At 40.0% G+C, this 17,576-nt stretch overlaps 2 protein-coding genes and 1 long non-coding RNA gene across 3 annotated transcripts; 2 read left to right on the top strand and 1 right to left on the bottom strand.

Annotated features, from left to right (window-relative positions):
* Positions 1 to 288: 288 nt before the first annotated feature.
* LOC143363534 (uncharacterized) lies at positions 289 to 1,914 on the top strand. Its single transcript, XM_076804100.1, has 5 exons — positions 289 to 805; positions 882 to 1,203; positions 1,312 to 1,456; positions 1,590 to 1,660; positions 1,832 to 1,914. The coding sequence occupies exons 1-5, from the start codon at positions 515 to 517 to the stop codon at positions 1,912 to 1,914; spliced, it is 912 nt and encodes a 303-aa protein (XP_076660215.1). The 5' UTR covers positions 289 to 514.
* Positions 1,915 to 2,222: 308 nt separating this feature from the next.
* Positions 2,223 to 3,380, top strand: LOC143363530 (uncharacterized). The gene is made up of 4 exons (XR_013083843.1): positions 2,223 to 2,339; positions 2,722 to 2,790; positions 3,218 to 3,271; positions 3,343 to 3,380. It is a non-coding gene; the product is annotated as an uncharacterized LOC143363530 (long non-coding RNA).
* Positions 3,381 to 16,009: 12,629 nt separating this feature from the next.
* On the bottom strand, positions 16,010 to 16,881 carry LOC143363526 (uncharacterized). Its single transcript, XM_076804096.1, has 4 exons — positions 16,754 to 16,881; positions 16,487 to 16,631; positions 16,203 to 16,413; positions 16,010 to 16,093 (listed from the first exon to the last, which is right to left on the bottom strand). The coding sequence occupies exons 2-3, from the start codon at positions 16,609 to 16,611 to the stop codon at positions 16,209 to 16,211; spliced, it is 330 nt and encodes a 109-aa protein (XP_076660211.1). The 5' UTR covers positions 16,612 to 16,631; positions 16,754 to 16,881; the 3' UTR covers positions 16,010 to 16,093; positions 16,203 to 16,208.
* Positions 16,882 to 17,576: the final 695 nt, after the last annotated feature.

The raw sequence follows: 17,576 nt of genomic DNA, 5'->3' as shown, positions 1-17,576 counted from the left end.
TGATACATGTGATGTGTGTGTGTATTCTTTTACGTACATATATTATATCTCTTATATATATTATATTTTATTTCTATTCAATTTTATACAATTTGTATTTTATTTCCATTCAAGATTTTACCTTCTAAACCACCAATTGCACAACTTTATATTATTCACATTGTATACATGGATACTGTAAGTATAATATGCATTATTAAAGTATGTTATTTTAGTTTTTATACTATAATTGTATAATGTGTATAGGCAATATTAGGAAAATTGTATTTTGACTATAAAGGGTAACGAAAGAATTTATTCCTGAATCACGAGTAACGATATTATTTGAAGAAAAATTATTTATTAGTAACGAATAAATCTGTATCGTAATAAATAAATTCTATCTTTTGTCATTCGAAATTTTTACGTTTGTTTTAAATATCCCATTGTAACATTATTTATTTTGTTATTTTACTACAAGCATAAAAGTGAATACAATTTTTATTCGTTCCCTTTAATACATGTTAACTGCCCTATGATCAGGGTAAAAATGCACATCGTATTGATAGTAATACCAAATTTTAGAGCTTGTATTATACTTATTAAAGTTTTGCTTTCGAAGGGAGTGGGTACAATATTTATATTGTGCGAAACATTAACAAAAGCTATGTATATAGCAATATGGAGGAAGATAAAAGAATTAGCTCCAATGCTTCATAAGAATTTGAAGTTTACGATGACTGACTATGAAACTGCAGCAATGATTGCATTGGAGCAGCAGTTTCCATCGAGCAGTGTAAAAGGCTGCTGGTTCCACTATAATCAGGTTTATATAATTTTATAGGGAATAAAGTTTCTGTCCATAAAAAGATATAATTTTAAACTAATTGTACGTTTTATAGGCTTTATTACGAAAATGGCGCCATTTAGGTCTCACAGATGCACCAACTAAAGTATTGTCAATGGCAATGACTTTAGCTTTAGCTCCTGCAGACCTCTTTGAAAAAGGTTTCACTGAAATTGAAAGAGAAGCAGCTTTTTTTACCGCTGAGCATGCTGCAATTAAAATTTTTATCGAATACATACGATCCACGTGGTTGCCAAAAGCAGAAAAAGTTTCAGTATATGATTGTCCTATGAGAACAAACAATACCACCGAGTCTTACAATAATGTTGTTTCATTGAAGCTAGGAAGAGGAAAAAAAAACATATGGATATTTTTGGGTAATTCTTTCATTAATTTTATTTCGTTTATGCATTTTTATTTGTGTATAAAACAAAATTTTATAAAACGATTTCTCATCCAAGCTAAATTAACTGTAAACTTTACAGAAACTCTAAAGCAACTAATAATAGATGAAGAAATTAAAATAAGAAGACTCAATGAAGGACAATGTGTACGTCGTAAAAGCAACAAGAAAAGTGTAATAAGAGATAATAAGATTGGAACACTACAAAAACATCTTGCTAGTGGAAGGTTTGATTTTGTCCTAAATGTTATGCTTAGGTTCCTTAAACTATGTCTAATTGTTTTCTTTATAATGCTTTATAAAATACATAGATTAAAAAATACAATTACACATAAAAGATATTTACTTATTGTTTTTTAGATTAACTTTGAAAGAGTTTTTATTATCGTTTCATAAGGGTCATAAGATATTAATGTATGGAGATTATGAAGGTAAAGTATGAAAATTGGTGTAGAAAAAAATAGGGATTGTTCTAATCGCGCATTGTTTTCATCGCACATTAGTTTTTCCCAAAACCGCAATGACCTCAGTCAAAATAAGCTTCCATCCACCTTTACTTTGAACTGTTAACACATTGGGTTCCATGGAAATCACCGACACAGATTTTTCCGACACGGTTTTCACCGACAACATTTCACCGACTCCAGATTTGGCCGACAACGTCTTTAACCGACAACGATTTTGACCGACATCGAATTTGACCGACAACAACTTGAGACGACCACAGTACACGACCCTAACCCTAACCCTAACCCTTTTTTTTAGTGGGTAGTCTCCGAGGGTTCCGCCCTCGGGGAGAATCCCACATAACCCCGGCTTCCCCCAGGGAGTCGGGGTATGTATAAAACATTTCCTCACGATAAAAAAAAAAGGGTTAGGGTTAGGGTTAGGGTCGTGTACTGTGGTCGTCTCAAGTTGTTGTCGGTCAAATACGTTGTCGGCCAAATTCGATGTCGGTCAAAATCATTGTCGGTTAAAGACGTTGTCGGCCAAAGCTATTGTCGGTCAAATCTGGAGTCGGTGAAATGTTGTCGGTGAAAACCATGTCGGAAAAATCTGTGTCGATGATTTCCATGGGACCCTAACACATTCACGACTGGCGGTTATCGAGTGAGACTTTTAGCTGTGTACCGCCTATAGCTGAATACCGTAAGGTCGGCTGAACGTAGGTCTACGACTACGCTATCGGTATTTAGCTACAGAATTTGAAATGTCGTAGGACTACGTTACCTGTCTCGAATGTGTTAATAATTTAAGCACGCGGGACTGGTTAAAACGATGTGTAATGAGGATTCTCATAAAAAAATCATTTAATCTCTTTAAGAGATGTTTAAATCTCTGATGTTGATGTTTTAATCTCTTTTATTGATTTACTGAGGTTGCAAAATTTCAACATTTTACTTATACCTAGACATCATCTAATTAATAATGCATTAATATTAAATTAATAATCACTTTAATAAAATATATAAAATATTTTCCTTATTTATAGCGGATCATGTTTGCACTACTCCAGAACCGATTTCTGTTATAGAAAATGAAATTACTGATCAAAATCAAAGTAAGTTAATACTTAAGGCGGTAGACTCGTTTCCAGAATTGCAAGGGTGCAGGATGCGCGTTCTCATTTCTCGATAATACAAAGATGGGATTTTTCAGCAGTGAAAAGTGCTAGATAAAAGATTAATCAAGGCCGCGATCGCCCTCGATAGTCCTATTTTTACGTTTATGAGGCGTAATTTGCATTATTCGGCAAGCATGTACCTATGAAAATAGCTATATGCGCAGTTGTATGCTTCTGAATAATGCAAATTGTCTACTGAAAACAAATTTTTTGTATTGCAATCCTGGAAAAACGACTTTACTTGATTAGAGACATATTTAAGACGTCTCAGTGCTGTCTGGGTACAGTAGAGAGACAACATTTAACCAAACTATAATAACAACCGGTAAATCTACAATCTTAATAATTATTTAAATAATTCCAGGCGCATATAAAAAATGTACGAAGAAAAGAATCAACGAAGAATTGGAGGACAAAAGTAAAATTTATATGGACTACATTTAGTATTGCTAGAGAAGAACTCATTTCTTACTAAATTGTTTTTTACAGATAATCTGAACGTACGTGGACATACACAATTGCTGGGCAAAAAATTGATTGGCCTTTTTGGGTGTACGGTACGGCTATCACTAGACAGCGGATGCGATAATTATTTACTAAGAGATCTTCAATATTTACAACGAGATTCTAATTGACTTTCACAGATGGGTCATACCACGCGAAAACGGACACATTTTGGAGTTTATAGATATTTGTACAGAAATTATATCTATAATACGGTTCCATTAACTGTTGTATATGTATCTCGTTACATTGTATCTCGCGGTGTCTTTAGGTATCGAATCAAAGACAGAGCCGCGCTTCTTTTTGGTCCGCCGACGTGTCCCATTCAGATGTTTTATTTTTCTCCAACGTATCCACGAGCTGCCGAAGTCGTTCAGTAAAAGCCTAGCCTTAGTAGAGGAAACATCGATCAAATATCGTTCATGATCATATCTGTGTTTTTTTTTTATTCTTTCTAAATAAGTAAATACCTTGCTTCCCAAAACCAACAGGTTATGGGCCCAGGCACATAGTTAAAGTAATTTTAAAGTTACTTTAAACTAATTTGAACTAATTTTAAAGTTATTTTAAGTTTTAAAGTGAACGGGAAAGAGACTTGTGATACTGTGAAAACAAGTGCAAAAGTATTGCATATAGAAACAAAAAGGGATAATGAGAGGATAAAGAGAGATAAAAAATTTAAGACAAGTTTTAAAAGAAATGAAAATAATCATCAACGTCGTTTTTTTAAAAATAAAGGATTTAACAAAAACTATTATAAAAAATGTGATTATTGTGGCAGAAGAAACCACGAAAAGAAAGACTGCTACTATTACAAAAGGAATTCTACGGCTGAAGAGCGGCCGCGAACAATTCAAACCGTTCAAGTGCAAGGAGAGCGTGAAAGCTTCGCGTTTATGACAGGAGTTCAAATAAAAAATAATAAAAGATCAAATGATTCTGCTGAAATAGATTTTATATTGGACTCAGGTGCTACAGATCACTTGGTTAATGAAATGGATTTTTTCGTGACTTTATCAACATTGAAGAAGCCCATTCATGTGTCAATTGCAAAGAAAGGAGAAGTTATCACGGCAACGAAGATTGGTTCGATTAAAATAACGACAAATCTAGGAGTTACCGGAGTTCTGGAGAATGTATTATACGTACCCGATGTCCCAAACAACCTACTTTCCGTTCGCCGAATCCAGGAAGCCGGAATGAGAGTCATTTTTAGCGAAACTGGCAAAGTTACAGTAACGAAAGGTGGTAAGACCATACTCACTGGTAAGTCAGCACAAAATTTAATATGTGTAACATTTACTATTGATAAAACTATGTGTGATAAAACATATGCAAATAATATCGTAGTACCAAACACATACAAATTGTGGCATGAACGTTTGGGTCATATTGAGAGTTCTAAATTCGTTAAAATGAAACAGAATGATTTAATCGTTGGTAAGAAATTAATAGACAGAATTAATCCTACACAGGATTTATGTGAAGCTTGTGTGTACGGAAAACAAGCGCGTCTGCCTTTCTCAAAAGGAAGGGACAGGAGTCACATAACTAGACCTCTGTTTACTGTCCACTCTGATGTATGTGGACCAATTAAACCAAAAACAATCGACGAAAAAAGTTATTTTGTTACATTCATTGACGAATTTACACATTACACGGTCGTTTATCTCATCGCGTTTAAATCTGAAGTGTTCAAAGTTTTTCAAGACTTTGTAGCCAAATCTGAATCACACTTCAGTTTACAAATCGCAAATTTGAATTGCGATAATGGGACAGAATACTTATCAAATGAATTCAAAGCTTTTTGTGTGCAAAAGGGTATTCAATATCAATTGACAGTTCCGTATACGCCTCAGCAAAATCCCATAGCAGAACGAATGAACAGAACTCTATTAGAAAAAGCTCGCGCCATGATTCATGGTGCTGTTTTATACAAAGAGCTATGGGGAGAGGCAATATTAACAGCAGCCCACTTAATTAATATTTCTCCAAGTAAAGCCATCGCGGAGAATAAAACTCCTTTTGAACTATGGCATAATAGGAAACCAAAATTAAATCGTTTAAGAATTTTTGGTAGCACCGTCTACGTGCACGACAAAAATAGAGAAAGTAAATTTGATAAGAAATCGTTTAAAGGGATATTTATAGGCTATGAGAAAAACGGGTATAAAATATTAAACGCGAATACAGGAAAATTCATGATAGCCCATGATGTCATTTTTGATGAGATTAATTTTAAAAATTCAAGACCTTTTGTACACACAAATAACTTTGAAGAAGAAAGTATCGTAGCAATAAAATCACAAGAAGCTGATGAAGAAAAAGAAATCAGCAAAAGTCAAAGGAGCGAAACAATAGTGTCTGATAAAAGGAATATCGAAAACACTAATGCTCAAATTGACTCTAATGAAAGTGGTTCGCGAAGAAGTGCAAGAATTAAAGTCAAACCTCATATAAATTATAATGAGGAGCATGATTATCATGCTTATGCACTCGCAACAAATTGTGAAGTTCCCAAAGCGTATAGTGAGATAAAAGACCGTGATGATAAGATTCAGTGGGAGAAAGCGATAAAAGATGAAATCGACTCCCTAATATATAACAATACGTGGAACCTAGTTCCCCGTCCAAATAATAAAAATATAGTTGATTGCAAATGGGTTTTTAGCATTAAAATGGATGAAAACGGAAATCCATGCAAATTTAAAGCGAGATTGGTTGCAAGAGGTTTTAGTCAACAATATTTATTAGACTATAATGAGACCTTTGCGCCTGTAGCTCGCATTGCAACTTTTCGAATGCTTTTGGCCTTTGCAAATCAGTATAATTTATTAATTCACCAAATGGACGTTAAGACAGCCTTTTTGAATGGTCTACTGAAAGAGGAGATTTATATGCGTGTACCAGAAGGTATTCAAGCGCAAGAAAATCAAGTATGCAGGTTGAATAAAGCATTATATGGCTTAAAACAATCGGCCAGATGCTGGTTTCAACTTTTTGAAGTCACTCTCAAAAACCATGGCTTTCAAAACTCTTCTGTAGATCGCTGTTTATATTTCCTCGATAGGAATCATATTTGTAAAAATATATATGTCATTTTGTACGTTGACGATCTCTTAATAGTTACATACGATAGAAGCACATTAAAAAACTTTAAAGATTATTTAAAAAGAAAGTTTTCAATGACAGATATGAACGAAATGAGATTATTCCTAGGAATAAACGTTGAAAGAAAAGACGATATAATCACTCTAGATCAAAGCGTCTATTTACAGAATGTTTTGCAAAAGTACAAAATGAGTGGGTGTAATAGTGAACCTTATTGGCTGCTTAATGTATGCTATGCTATGCACGCGACCTGATTTATGTTTCGCTGTGAACTTGCTCAGCAGATATCAAAATAAAAATAATAAGGAACTCTGGCAGAATCTAAAAAGGGTCTTAAGATATGTGAAAGGATCGTTAAGATACCGTTTAATTTATAAAAGAAATGATTTCAAAACTATATTGACTGGTTATGTAGACTCTGATTGGGCAGGTGAACAACTAGGGGATATTTTCACAAAACCAATACCAACAGTGAAGTTCAATTATATGCGCAAGCAGATCGGACTGGAGGAGCCCGAGTGATAAGAAATTGTTAAACGATAATAATGGTTTGATTGAGTTTTTTTTGGGTTTTCCTCAATCCATTGCAACGAATGTTGAACCATTTGTATATTGCCCAAGAATAATAATAATAAAAGGGAAATGAACGATGTTCTCTCTATAAGTATTTAAAGATTAATTTCTGAGTGGGAGTATAGATATTTGTACAGAAATTATATCTATAATACGGTTCCATTAACTGTTGTATATGTATCTCGTTACATTGTATCTCGCGGTGTCTTTAGGTATCGAATCAAAGACAGAGCCGCGCTTCTTTTTGGTCCGCCGACGTGTCCCATTCAGATGTTTTATTTTTCTCCAACGTATCGACGAGCTGCCGAAGTCGTTCAGTAAAAGCCTAGCCTTAGTAGAGGAAACATCGATCAAATATCGTTCATGATCATATCTGTGTTTTTTTTTTATTCTTTCTAAATAAGTAAATACCTTGCTTCCCAAAACCAACAGAGTTAAATTTCGGATTTTGTTCAAATTTAAATATGGTGACTTTTTGATATATTAAAAATTGTTGATTATAGAGACATATAAGAAAACGTGTTACCCTTTTCTCATTGAATCATAAGTCTAGAATTATCATAGCGATGAAAATGAGTCTAAACATGACATCATTTGGACTATCTTCAATAAGCTTATAATTTTTATCGTAACATTACGTATCAATAAAAATTGTTCGATTACACTCGAGTTTGAACTCATTTTCATCAGGAAAAGTACCTCAATTCACTCGTAATAATTTTATGAAGGTATATTGAAAAATCTAAAAGTTTAAACTTTCAATCGTGCGTGATTCTCCATCTGCTTACATTGTATGTATGCCGTTTTTTCAGTCGCTGGCTCTTCGACTTTCAGAGCTCGACGCTCGGTAACGCGTTTATTGGAGTTAGCAAAAGTTCTGTGGTTGTCAGGAAAAACGTAGCATGTCAAAATTTCTAAAAATTTGGGTTTATGCTGAGCTTTAGAGTATAGGATTTACGTATTTATCAGAAAAAGGGTCATGAAAACAAATTCGAAAGGAATTAGTGATCAAAATTTTAATCGGCAATATCTCGAAAGTGAAAGTATGTGTAACTATGTGAAAGTATATTACACTATTCTTTTAGTCTCTTATCACAGACGAGGTATCTCGACGGCACGGCGCACAGTGGTGCCAAATGGCCAAAAAGCGGCAAAAAATCTGTAAAAACGAAACTATCCAACGAATTTGTTTGAAAATTTGTGGAGAGATTGTCACAGGTACAACGCTTATTTGGCAAAAAAATTTTTGTAAAAAGTTGTTAACATTAAGTAATATGGGCTTATCGAAAATCTCTGTTTTCTGCCCATTTTTTATTTATGGAAACATACAACAAATCCTTTAATAGATTTTGGTCTGAAATTAATTGTTTTGGCAAAGTGCAATATTGATCTAATTTTGTGCAAAAAATCATGAGATCCTTCGAGACTCTTTCGCCACAATTTAAGTTTAAATATCAACTTTCAGAATTTCCAAGAGTGAATCGTGCGGAAGTTACGATTGTTTGATGTTCCAGGTGAAATTTTTTAGGAATATTTCTAATTAATAAAGAAAAATGTGAAGTGCATATGATTTGTTAATTTTTTATGTATAAAAAAATATTTAATGTAGGATCTCGGGAAAAACGAGGGCACCGCCGCCGGGAATCGAACCCGCGACCTCACTGGTGGTAGCCGATCGACTAACGCGCTCACCCACGGAACCCTCCCGTTCTTCCCGATCTCCTACATACTTTTTGGTCTGGGGGTCCTGATCCCACACTCGGCCATCCTGCAACGACATTCGCCCTCGAATGTCCGTCACAGCGTCGTCTCATCGTCTTTTTTGTGCTGTGGCCATACACAGAGCCACCAAACACAACTCGTCGTAACAACTTAGAAACTCACAGCGCCACCTCGTGCGGCGATCGGTGTTCCAATTATGTAGGAATAAAGCCGGCTGACTGGTTATGCAGATATTTATTGGCAATATATTTCACAATCACGACTTAAATTCTAAAACTTTACCGATTCGACTATTATTTTTTCGACACAAAAGAAACCCGACTATACGATTTTCACCATCTATTTTCAATCGTTAACTAACTCCGATACCCGTCTGTCCCGTTTTTATATAGCGTTCGTCTTATTTATTTTATTTGTTTACTTCCCGGGGCAACGGCCGCTTGTCCTAGCGTTTTTCGAGCGAACGTCAAAACATCGCATCCCTTGCGCTGTTTTTCCGTTCGCTCAGGTGATTCGCGCCGCGAAGGTTGCGGGGCAACGCCTGATACCTTTAAACATTTGGCGGCTCTCGCGTCCCCGCCGCTCACCCTTCATTCATCCACACACACACATCCATTCATTCATCTCACATTAATAACAATTTTTTTTATCTTACATAAATTATTTTTATAGCGTTCATTGTAGCACTACCAAAAAACTTTGTTTATTTAACATAAAAAATTGTTATTAAATATTTTTTTATATGTATGAATGCCACATTTTTATTATTATCTGATATGTATCCCTTAAAAATTTCACCCGAAACATCAAATAGTCGTCCGTGCGATTCATTCTTGGAAATTCCGAAAGTAGATATTTAAACTTAAATTGCGGCGAAAGTATCTCGAAGTATCTCGTGATTTTTTGCACAAAATTAGATCAATATTGCACTTTGCCAAAACAATTAATTTCAGACCGAAATCTACTAAAGAATTTGTTGTATGCTTTCATAAATAAAAAATGGCCAGAAAATAGAGATTTTCGATTACCCCATATTACTTAATGTTAACAACTTTTTACAAAAATTTTTTTGCCAAATAACCGTTGTATCTGTGGCAATCACTCCACAAATTTTCAAACAAATTCGTTGGATAGTTTCGATTTTTTGCCGCTTTTTGGCCATTTGGCACCACTGTGCAGCGCGGTGCTCTTGTGAACCATATTTTTCAAGCTTCGCGCTATTTCCTTTAGTACATTTGTCCCGCGACACTCAGTTTACTTATTTTTGAGCTTATTTTTCGAATTTTACTTTGTGCATTAATTATAATATTCTTTTAAGTTTGTTTAGGATAGTGAGGTGCAGAGCAGTGCAGCAGCAAGTGTAACAAAACGTACAAAATAAGTGGATAAAGATATTATCATTATGTATTAGTTATATGTATGTATTATGTATTAGTTATAATTATCTGTTACATGTATAATTATGTATTATTATGTTTTTAAATAAAATATTGTTAAAATAATGTACTGTTGCAAAACATATTATATCCTTTTAGTATAAGTGTAATTCTAAATTTAAAGTAATCGTACTGAACAGTAGGTATCTGTGTATGCGTATGTGAGTAGAATCGTATAGCTATATATATAGGTTTTAGTTGAGGGAACGAGGGAACCAATCTAGATGACACTGCTAAAGTGCACATGTAGGTTTACGGTCTGGGGGATTTCCCGACTGCGGCCTACTACCGCCGGGAAACCGGAAACTGGATGGAAGGCACTGTTGCGTGTTGTAGTACAGAGAACTTTATTATGTCTTATCTCGACGAAGGTTATTACAAGAGAGAGATTGTGTAATCTCGGCGGCGGCAAATCGACTCGCTCTTGCCGCTTGCACGCGGCTGATGCCGGCGATGCTAGCGCTGCGGCAAGGTACGGCGGCATACGTAGCCCCTACACACTCCCCCCCAAGGAAAAGCGGCAGCGAACAACAGATAAGAACTTTCGCTCTAAGGCTACATAGAATTACAAACGACTCTTATAAACTACGACTTACATGCTACGCGTATATTTACAAAACCTTAACCTAATGTACGGAGTCCGCAAAAGTGACTCTTTTACGCGAGTAGTTGCGCACAGGCACGCTCGGCAGCGACAGGGCACCGATCGATACTGGGACTGCAAGTCCCTCGTAAACGCTATGCGCGGGTTTCAACAGCTCTACGGAGACGTTGCGCGGTAAACCGTTGACCTCGATTGAATACACTTGTTCGGAAATACGCTGAAGCACCCGATGGGGTCCCGTGTAAGGCCGTTCCAACGGTCTACGCACGGATTTAACAAGCATAAATACATGCGAACATGATCCGAGATCTTTGTATACAAAGGTTTTAACGCTACGCTTGTGCGCTACGGGCACAGGCTTGACGGCACGCATATACTGTCGGAATTCCTCGAGGAATGGCTGCGGATCAGGGCTAAAATTATCTAATAGGAAAAATTCGCCCGGCAGACGCAACGAGGTTCCGTAAACGTAATCGGCAGGAGAAGCGTTAGTATCGAGACGGATATGGGTACGCAACCCTAACAGTACAATAGGTAAGACGCGCGACCATTGCTGATTGGCGTGACACATAATTGCTGCCTTCAAGACGCGGTGCCAGCGCTCAACCATGCCGTTAGACGCGGGGTGATACGCGGTGGTTCTCTTTCTCCGGCAGCCAACGAGCGCCAGGAGGGCTGAGAAAAGCTGTGACTCGAATTGCGGACCTTGATCACTCGTCAAAAATGCAGGAGCGCCGAAACGTGACACCCAATGCTCAAAAAAGGCGCGGCCGACCGTCTGAGCGGACGTCTCCTTCAGGGGAACGGCCTCAGCCCAGCGAGAGAATCTGTCGATCATGGTAAGGCAGTATTGAAAGCCTTCGCTGACCGGCAGCGGACCGACAAGGTCGATGTGTACGTGAGTAAAACGTCCGTCGGGCGCGACGAACTGGGACGGAGTCAGCTTGACGTGTCGAGAAATTTTGGATTGCTGGCAATCAACACACGCCTTACACTGGCGAGCTATGTCGCGGTGCATGTCGGGCCAGACATATCGCTGTCGTATGAGTCGGTCAGTGACTTTCGCGCTCGGATGTGCGGGAGAATGAAAGAGCTTGAACAACCGCTCGCGCATGGAGGCGGGGATATACGGACGGATGCACTCCTCGGATACGCTGCAATACACAGGAGAGTGATCTGTGCCCCACGTGAGCCTCTTAAGGGCGAGAGAGTGGTCTGGCGATGCAAGAATTTCCCTGAGCTCGGGGTCGTTTTCCTGCTCGCGAGAGAGCTCATTCAAATCGAATTGCGTCGGCAGACGGATTGCCTCGGTACGCGAGAGCGAATCGGCAACGACGTTTTCATTTCCGGGCAAGAAGAGAATCTTCGACGTAAATTGCGCTATATAGCACAACTGCCGAGTCTGCCGAGGAGACGCACGCTCAGAGTTCTGCGCAAAGGCGTAGATGAGCGGTTTGTGGTCGGTGTAGATAATGAATTCGCGACCTTCTAGGAAGTGGCGAAAGTGGCGCACAGCTTCGTAAGCTGCGGTAAGCTCACGGTCGTATGTGCTGTATTTGCACTGAGCCGGGGAAAACTTTCGCGAGAAAAAGGCGAGCGGTCTCCAACTATCGCCACACAGCTGCTCGAGAACTGCACCCATGGCCACGTCGGAAGCGTCTGAGACAAGGCGCACGGTGGCCGATTCGCAGGGGTGCGTTATAAGGGCAGCGTTCGCAAGATCATCCTTGCATTTAACGAAAGCCGCTTCGGCTTCGGGCGTCCATACGATGGGTCGCTTATCACGTTTACGCGCGTCCTGCATGTACGCGTTCAACGGAGCTTGAGTGGCGGCAGCGTGAGGAATACAGCGCCGGTAAAAATTTACCATTCCTAGAAAACGACGCAGGTCGTCGATCGTGCGCGGTTTGGGGAAACGACTAATAGCCTCGACCTTCTCTGGAGTGGGTTTAAACCCCTCAGAGTTAACTAGGTGTCCCAAAAAAACTAACTCGGATACGCCGAAACGGCATTTATCCAGGTTCACGCGCAGATGAAAGTCACGTAAACGCTCTAGGACGATCGCCAGATGGGTCTCATGCTCTTCCGGAGAGGAAGAGGCGATGAGGATGTCATTGAGAAACGTGAAAACGAAATCGAGATCGCCGAGAGCACGGTTTATATATCTCTGAAAAGTTTGCCCCGCGTTGCGGAGGCCAAAGGTCATTGCACAGTATTCAAAAAGGCCGAAAGGAGTGATGACGGCAGTTTTTTGAATATCTTCGGCAGCTACGGGTATCTGATGATACGCTTTGTACAGGTCTAGCGCCGTGAAAATGGTCTTGCCGTGAAGGTTAGCCGGGAAGTCGTGCAGGTGAGGCACGGGGTAACGATCGGGTATCGTCACGCTATTCAAACGGCGGTAATCTCCGCATACCCGCCATTCACCGGACTTCTTTTTGACTAAGTGGATCGGACTAGCCCAAGGGCTGCTAGAAGGCCTGCAAATTCCTGCCTCGATCAGGTGTTTAAACTCGGCCTTCGCGGCCTTGAGTTTTTCAGGCGATAGACGCCGAGCACGCTCCGCGACGGGGGGACCGGTGGTGGAAATGTGATGATACACACCGCGCGACTCGAGAGGAGTCGGTTGCTCGAGTCCGATGACTTGCGGGAAACGAGCTAATATACTAGAGTACTTGAACGACGGTCCAAGGACGTTCACGCATGAAGAGGGAGAGCTCGCGATACCGGCCAAAACAAACAAACCGGTAGCAGAATCTATCAGGCGACGCCTCTTCAAATCTACCGTGAGACCATGATGCGTAAGCAGGTCGGCTCCTATGATGGGATACGGGACTGCTGCTACGCAAAAATTCCACTCGATCGGGCGGCGCAATCCGAAATCGAGGGCAACGCGAATATCGCCATACGTATCGATACGGGTGTCGTTCGCGGCAAACAATTTAAACGCGCTGGGACGCGCACGCGACGCAGCTGAAACCGGCAGCAAAGACAAATCCGAACCTGTGTCTACGAGAAAGGTACGGCCTGACTTACGGTCGCGTATGTGGAGACGTTTCGAGGACGCATAACACTCTCCAACAGTCTCCGAGGAGGAGGGTGGCCTCAGTTTTCCGACGCTCTAGGAGGACTGGGCCACGCGCACGGCTTAATGCAACGAAACGCGCGTTCGCCAAATTTCGCATGCAGACGGCAGAGACCGGAAGGGTCACGACTCTGGGACCTATTCCGCGTTCTCGAAGCGGCATTTCTCCCGGGGCTACGCTGGCGTGTCCGCGAGACACGCTCGATCGCGGTATTCAATCTAGCTACCTCACGGAAGAGTTTGTCCAACTGCTCCTGCATGGAGCCCGGCCGTGATACGTCGGCAGCTGCTGCGAGGACAGAAGCGCTCGCTGGCTGTATCGTCTCGACGATCTTGTCGGCCAGAAGGGCCATCTCCTGCAGGTCGTCATGCTTGGACGCGACTAGGATTGCGCGGCACTGCTCGGGCAGCAGGTCGAAAAAAATCGATTTTAGCACATTATCTGCGCAAGCACCATTGTTTAAATTACGCATAAGTGACAAGATATGCGAATGTTTGCCATGTGACGCTACCTGCCCCTTGAGGAGCTGCCGGAGTTTCGTTTCGGCCGAAGTGGAGAGAGTGGAAATAATGCGCTCTTTGATTCGATTATACGGCGCGACGGGATCCGGCGACAATATGAGATCGGATATAACCGACGCGGTATCCGCATCCAGGCCGGCAATTACGGTGTCGGCCATTGTAGTCTGGCTCGTAATTCGTGCGTTTCGAAACGACGCCTCGACCTGTCCGAACCATAGCGCAGGGTCGTTCTTGAAAAATGCGGGGAGTTTCGGCGCACGATAACTATCTACGCGGTTCGCGAACGCGTCGGCATCCGATGCAGAACGGGCGTTTAAAAGTTCGCGCGCGGCCTCGAGCTCCGCCTCTAACCGTGCGATTCTATCTTCCGGCGTGGGTTGCGACATTTTTCACACGCGAGACTAGAATTAAAACGGAACCAAAACGACTTAAAAAAATACGCTCACTTCACCACGACGGCAGCTTTTCACGGCTTCGGCAGCGGCGTCAGCAACGGTACCCACGTGGCGGCAGCAACGGCAGCGATAATGGTACCCTCGTAGCGGCAGCAATGGCAGCGACGGTGGTACCCACGTGGCGGCAGCAACGGCAGCGATAATGGTACCCTCGTAGCGGCAGCAATGGCGGCGACGGTGGTACCCACGTGGCGTCGATGGCTTCACGCTCGGCGGCTGCAACGTGCAGCGAGCGGCCTGCTCGCCGCCTGGAAACAGGAACGGCGGATTGCTCGCCGCCAGGAAACCTCTTCTTCGTCGGATCTCCGAACAACGTGCACGGTTTCCGAGCACGTGCAGCCAGGCTTTTCGGTACGAAAAGCACGTCGGCGGATGTACAACGGCAGCAACAGGCAATGTCCGTTCCACGAGGCGTCCGATGCCTCGTCACAGTTTCGAAAATTTTCCGAAAACACGACTATCACGTCGGCAGCGATCACGTCGGGGTCACCAGATGTAGGTTTACGGTCTGGGGAATTTCCAGACTGCGGCCTACTACCGCCGGGAAACCGGAAACTGGATGGAAGGCACTGTTGCGTGTTGTAGTACAGAGAACTTTATTATGTCTTATCTCGACGAAGGTTATTACAAGAGAGAGATTGTGTAATCTCGGCGGCGGCAAATCCGCCTTGGGTCGTCGGACACGTAGAGTCGAGAGCGGCGACTCTCTCTTGCCGCTTGCACGCGGCTGATGCCGGCGATGCTATCGCTGCGGCAAGGTACGGCAGCATACGTAGCCCCTACACACACATTATACATGGGAGATTGCCCTCCCTGGTTTAGAGCCACTTTCGCTCCCACGCAGCCTTGTTAAGTATTTCAATAATATAATCATCTAAAAAAAAATATGTCCAATTAATTATCCGTACTGCTTGATTATATGAAAAATTTGATTTTATTGTATTAACCCATTAGCGCCCATTGTACTCGCTTGAGTACAGCATAACAAGATTATATTTGTTTGCTTCTAGCGCAATCTGAGATTGACTAGATGTTTTGTCCATCGTTTACTAAAATTTAAAAAAAAATTCTTGGGCGTTAATGGGTTAATAATTACGAATCAGAAAAATCGAGATTAAATATGTGGAATGAAGATAACCTGACACTGCCCCATGCTGTATTGTCGAGGAATTCAATGATGCCGGAGTCGCACCTGGTAACGTTTTTGCATCCATCCATCCTAGTGTACCTTTAACAACAAATATATATATATATATATATATATATATATATATATATATATATATATGTACACAATCGATAATACGTACTACATAATATAAAATTTATTTATTTACCGCTTTCTATAGGATTATCAGTTGTTTCGGCAAAACAGTTAGCATCAGCAATTTCCTCATTAATATCTTCATCTGTAGAAAAAATATTTTAATTCTATGCGGTAGCTTTAGAATTCTAAATACATATTTACCTGCCAATGCACTGATTGTATTGATTTTAAAAATTGTGTCTTTATGATGGAATATACTTAAAAGCTCTTTTAGAGATAATCTACAAAATCATATAAATTTAAAAACATATATACATTAAAAATAATTATAAATAGAAAGAGTGATACACTAACCTTCCAGTATCAAATTCAGCTTGAGCTTTAGCAATATTTTTCCTTCGACTAATATTTTCACGAGTACGTGGTTTTCGAGATGCTACACCATTTTGTAGACGATTCAAATCTAATTCTTGATCCATAAGCAAATCTCTTATTTTTTCTAAAATTTAATAACATTTAACTACACACTGCCGCATATTTAGAGTATCATGCCAAACGATGTAAATATATAGTTATTAAATTGTAAATAGATTTATTGAAAAAAATTAAATAATACTATACCCAGAAATGCCCAAACGTTTATGTTCTGTTTTCCTAATTTTAGACCAGCAACATTATGGAAAGACTCTGCAATATTGTTAGTGCGTACTGGGCAATTGTACACGCTTACTTGCGATGCCTTTTTAACCAATTAGTTCGCATGTAAGTCATAAATAAAAGAACATTGGGAAAATTACTTGCTATATTGTCTGCCTCTTCTTGTATAATTAATATGGCTTCTTGAAACTTTGTTTCAGGTACTAAAGCCAGAGACATTGCCATACGCACAACCGTATTAGGTACATTAGTCAAACCAAGCTTGCGCCACTTTCGAAGAATAGCCTGCAATATATGTATGACAAAAAATGTAGTTTTCTATAATAGACAAAATTGTAATATGTATGATAACATATAACTTCAAACAGTATCACAAACTTGACAATAATGAAACCAGCAACCATGTATATGTGCATTAGGGAACAACTCATGTAGAGTTATAACAGCGGCTGCTTCATAATCACTCATTATGAATCTTATATTATTTGCCAATTCAGGTATTAAATTAAATATCTTTTTCCATATAGCAGCATATAGTGTAGCCGTCCGTCTTTCACATAGAACAAGTATAGTTGCAATACCCTGAAAAAAAGCAATTCTTTATGTTCGTGAAGGAGCATTGCATACAATTTAAGAAGTAAATCTAATATAAATTATGTTTTACATTATCCATGCAGCGTATATGGATGGTGTAGAGCTGCCCCATGTGAGGTTCCTTGGGTAAAATCTAAAATTACAGACGACTACTATTATTTGCTATTATTATTATTATCTATTAAGTATATAC

This window comes from Halictus rubicundus, unplaced genomic scaffold (assembly GCF_050948215.1).
Source record: "Halictus rubicundus isolate RS-2024b unplaced genomic scaffold, iyHalRubi1_principal scaffold0055, whole genome shotgun sequence".
Lineage (NCBI taxonomy): Eukaryota > Metazoa > Arthropoda > Insecta > Hymenoptera > Halictidae > Halictus > Halictus rubicundus.
This window is presented reverse-complemented; position numbering and strand designations above follow the sequence as displayed.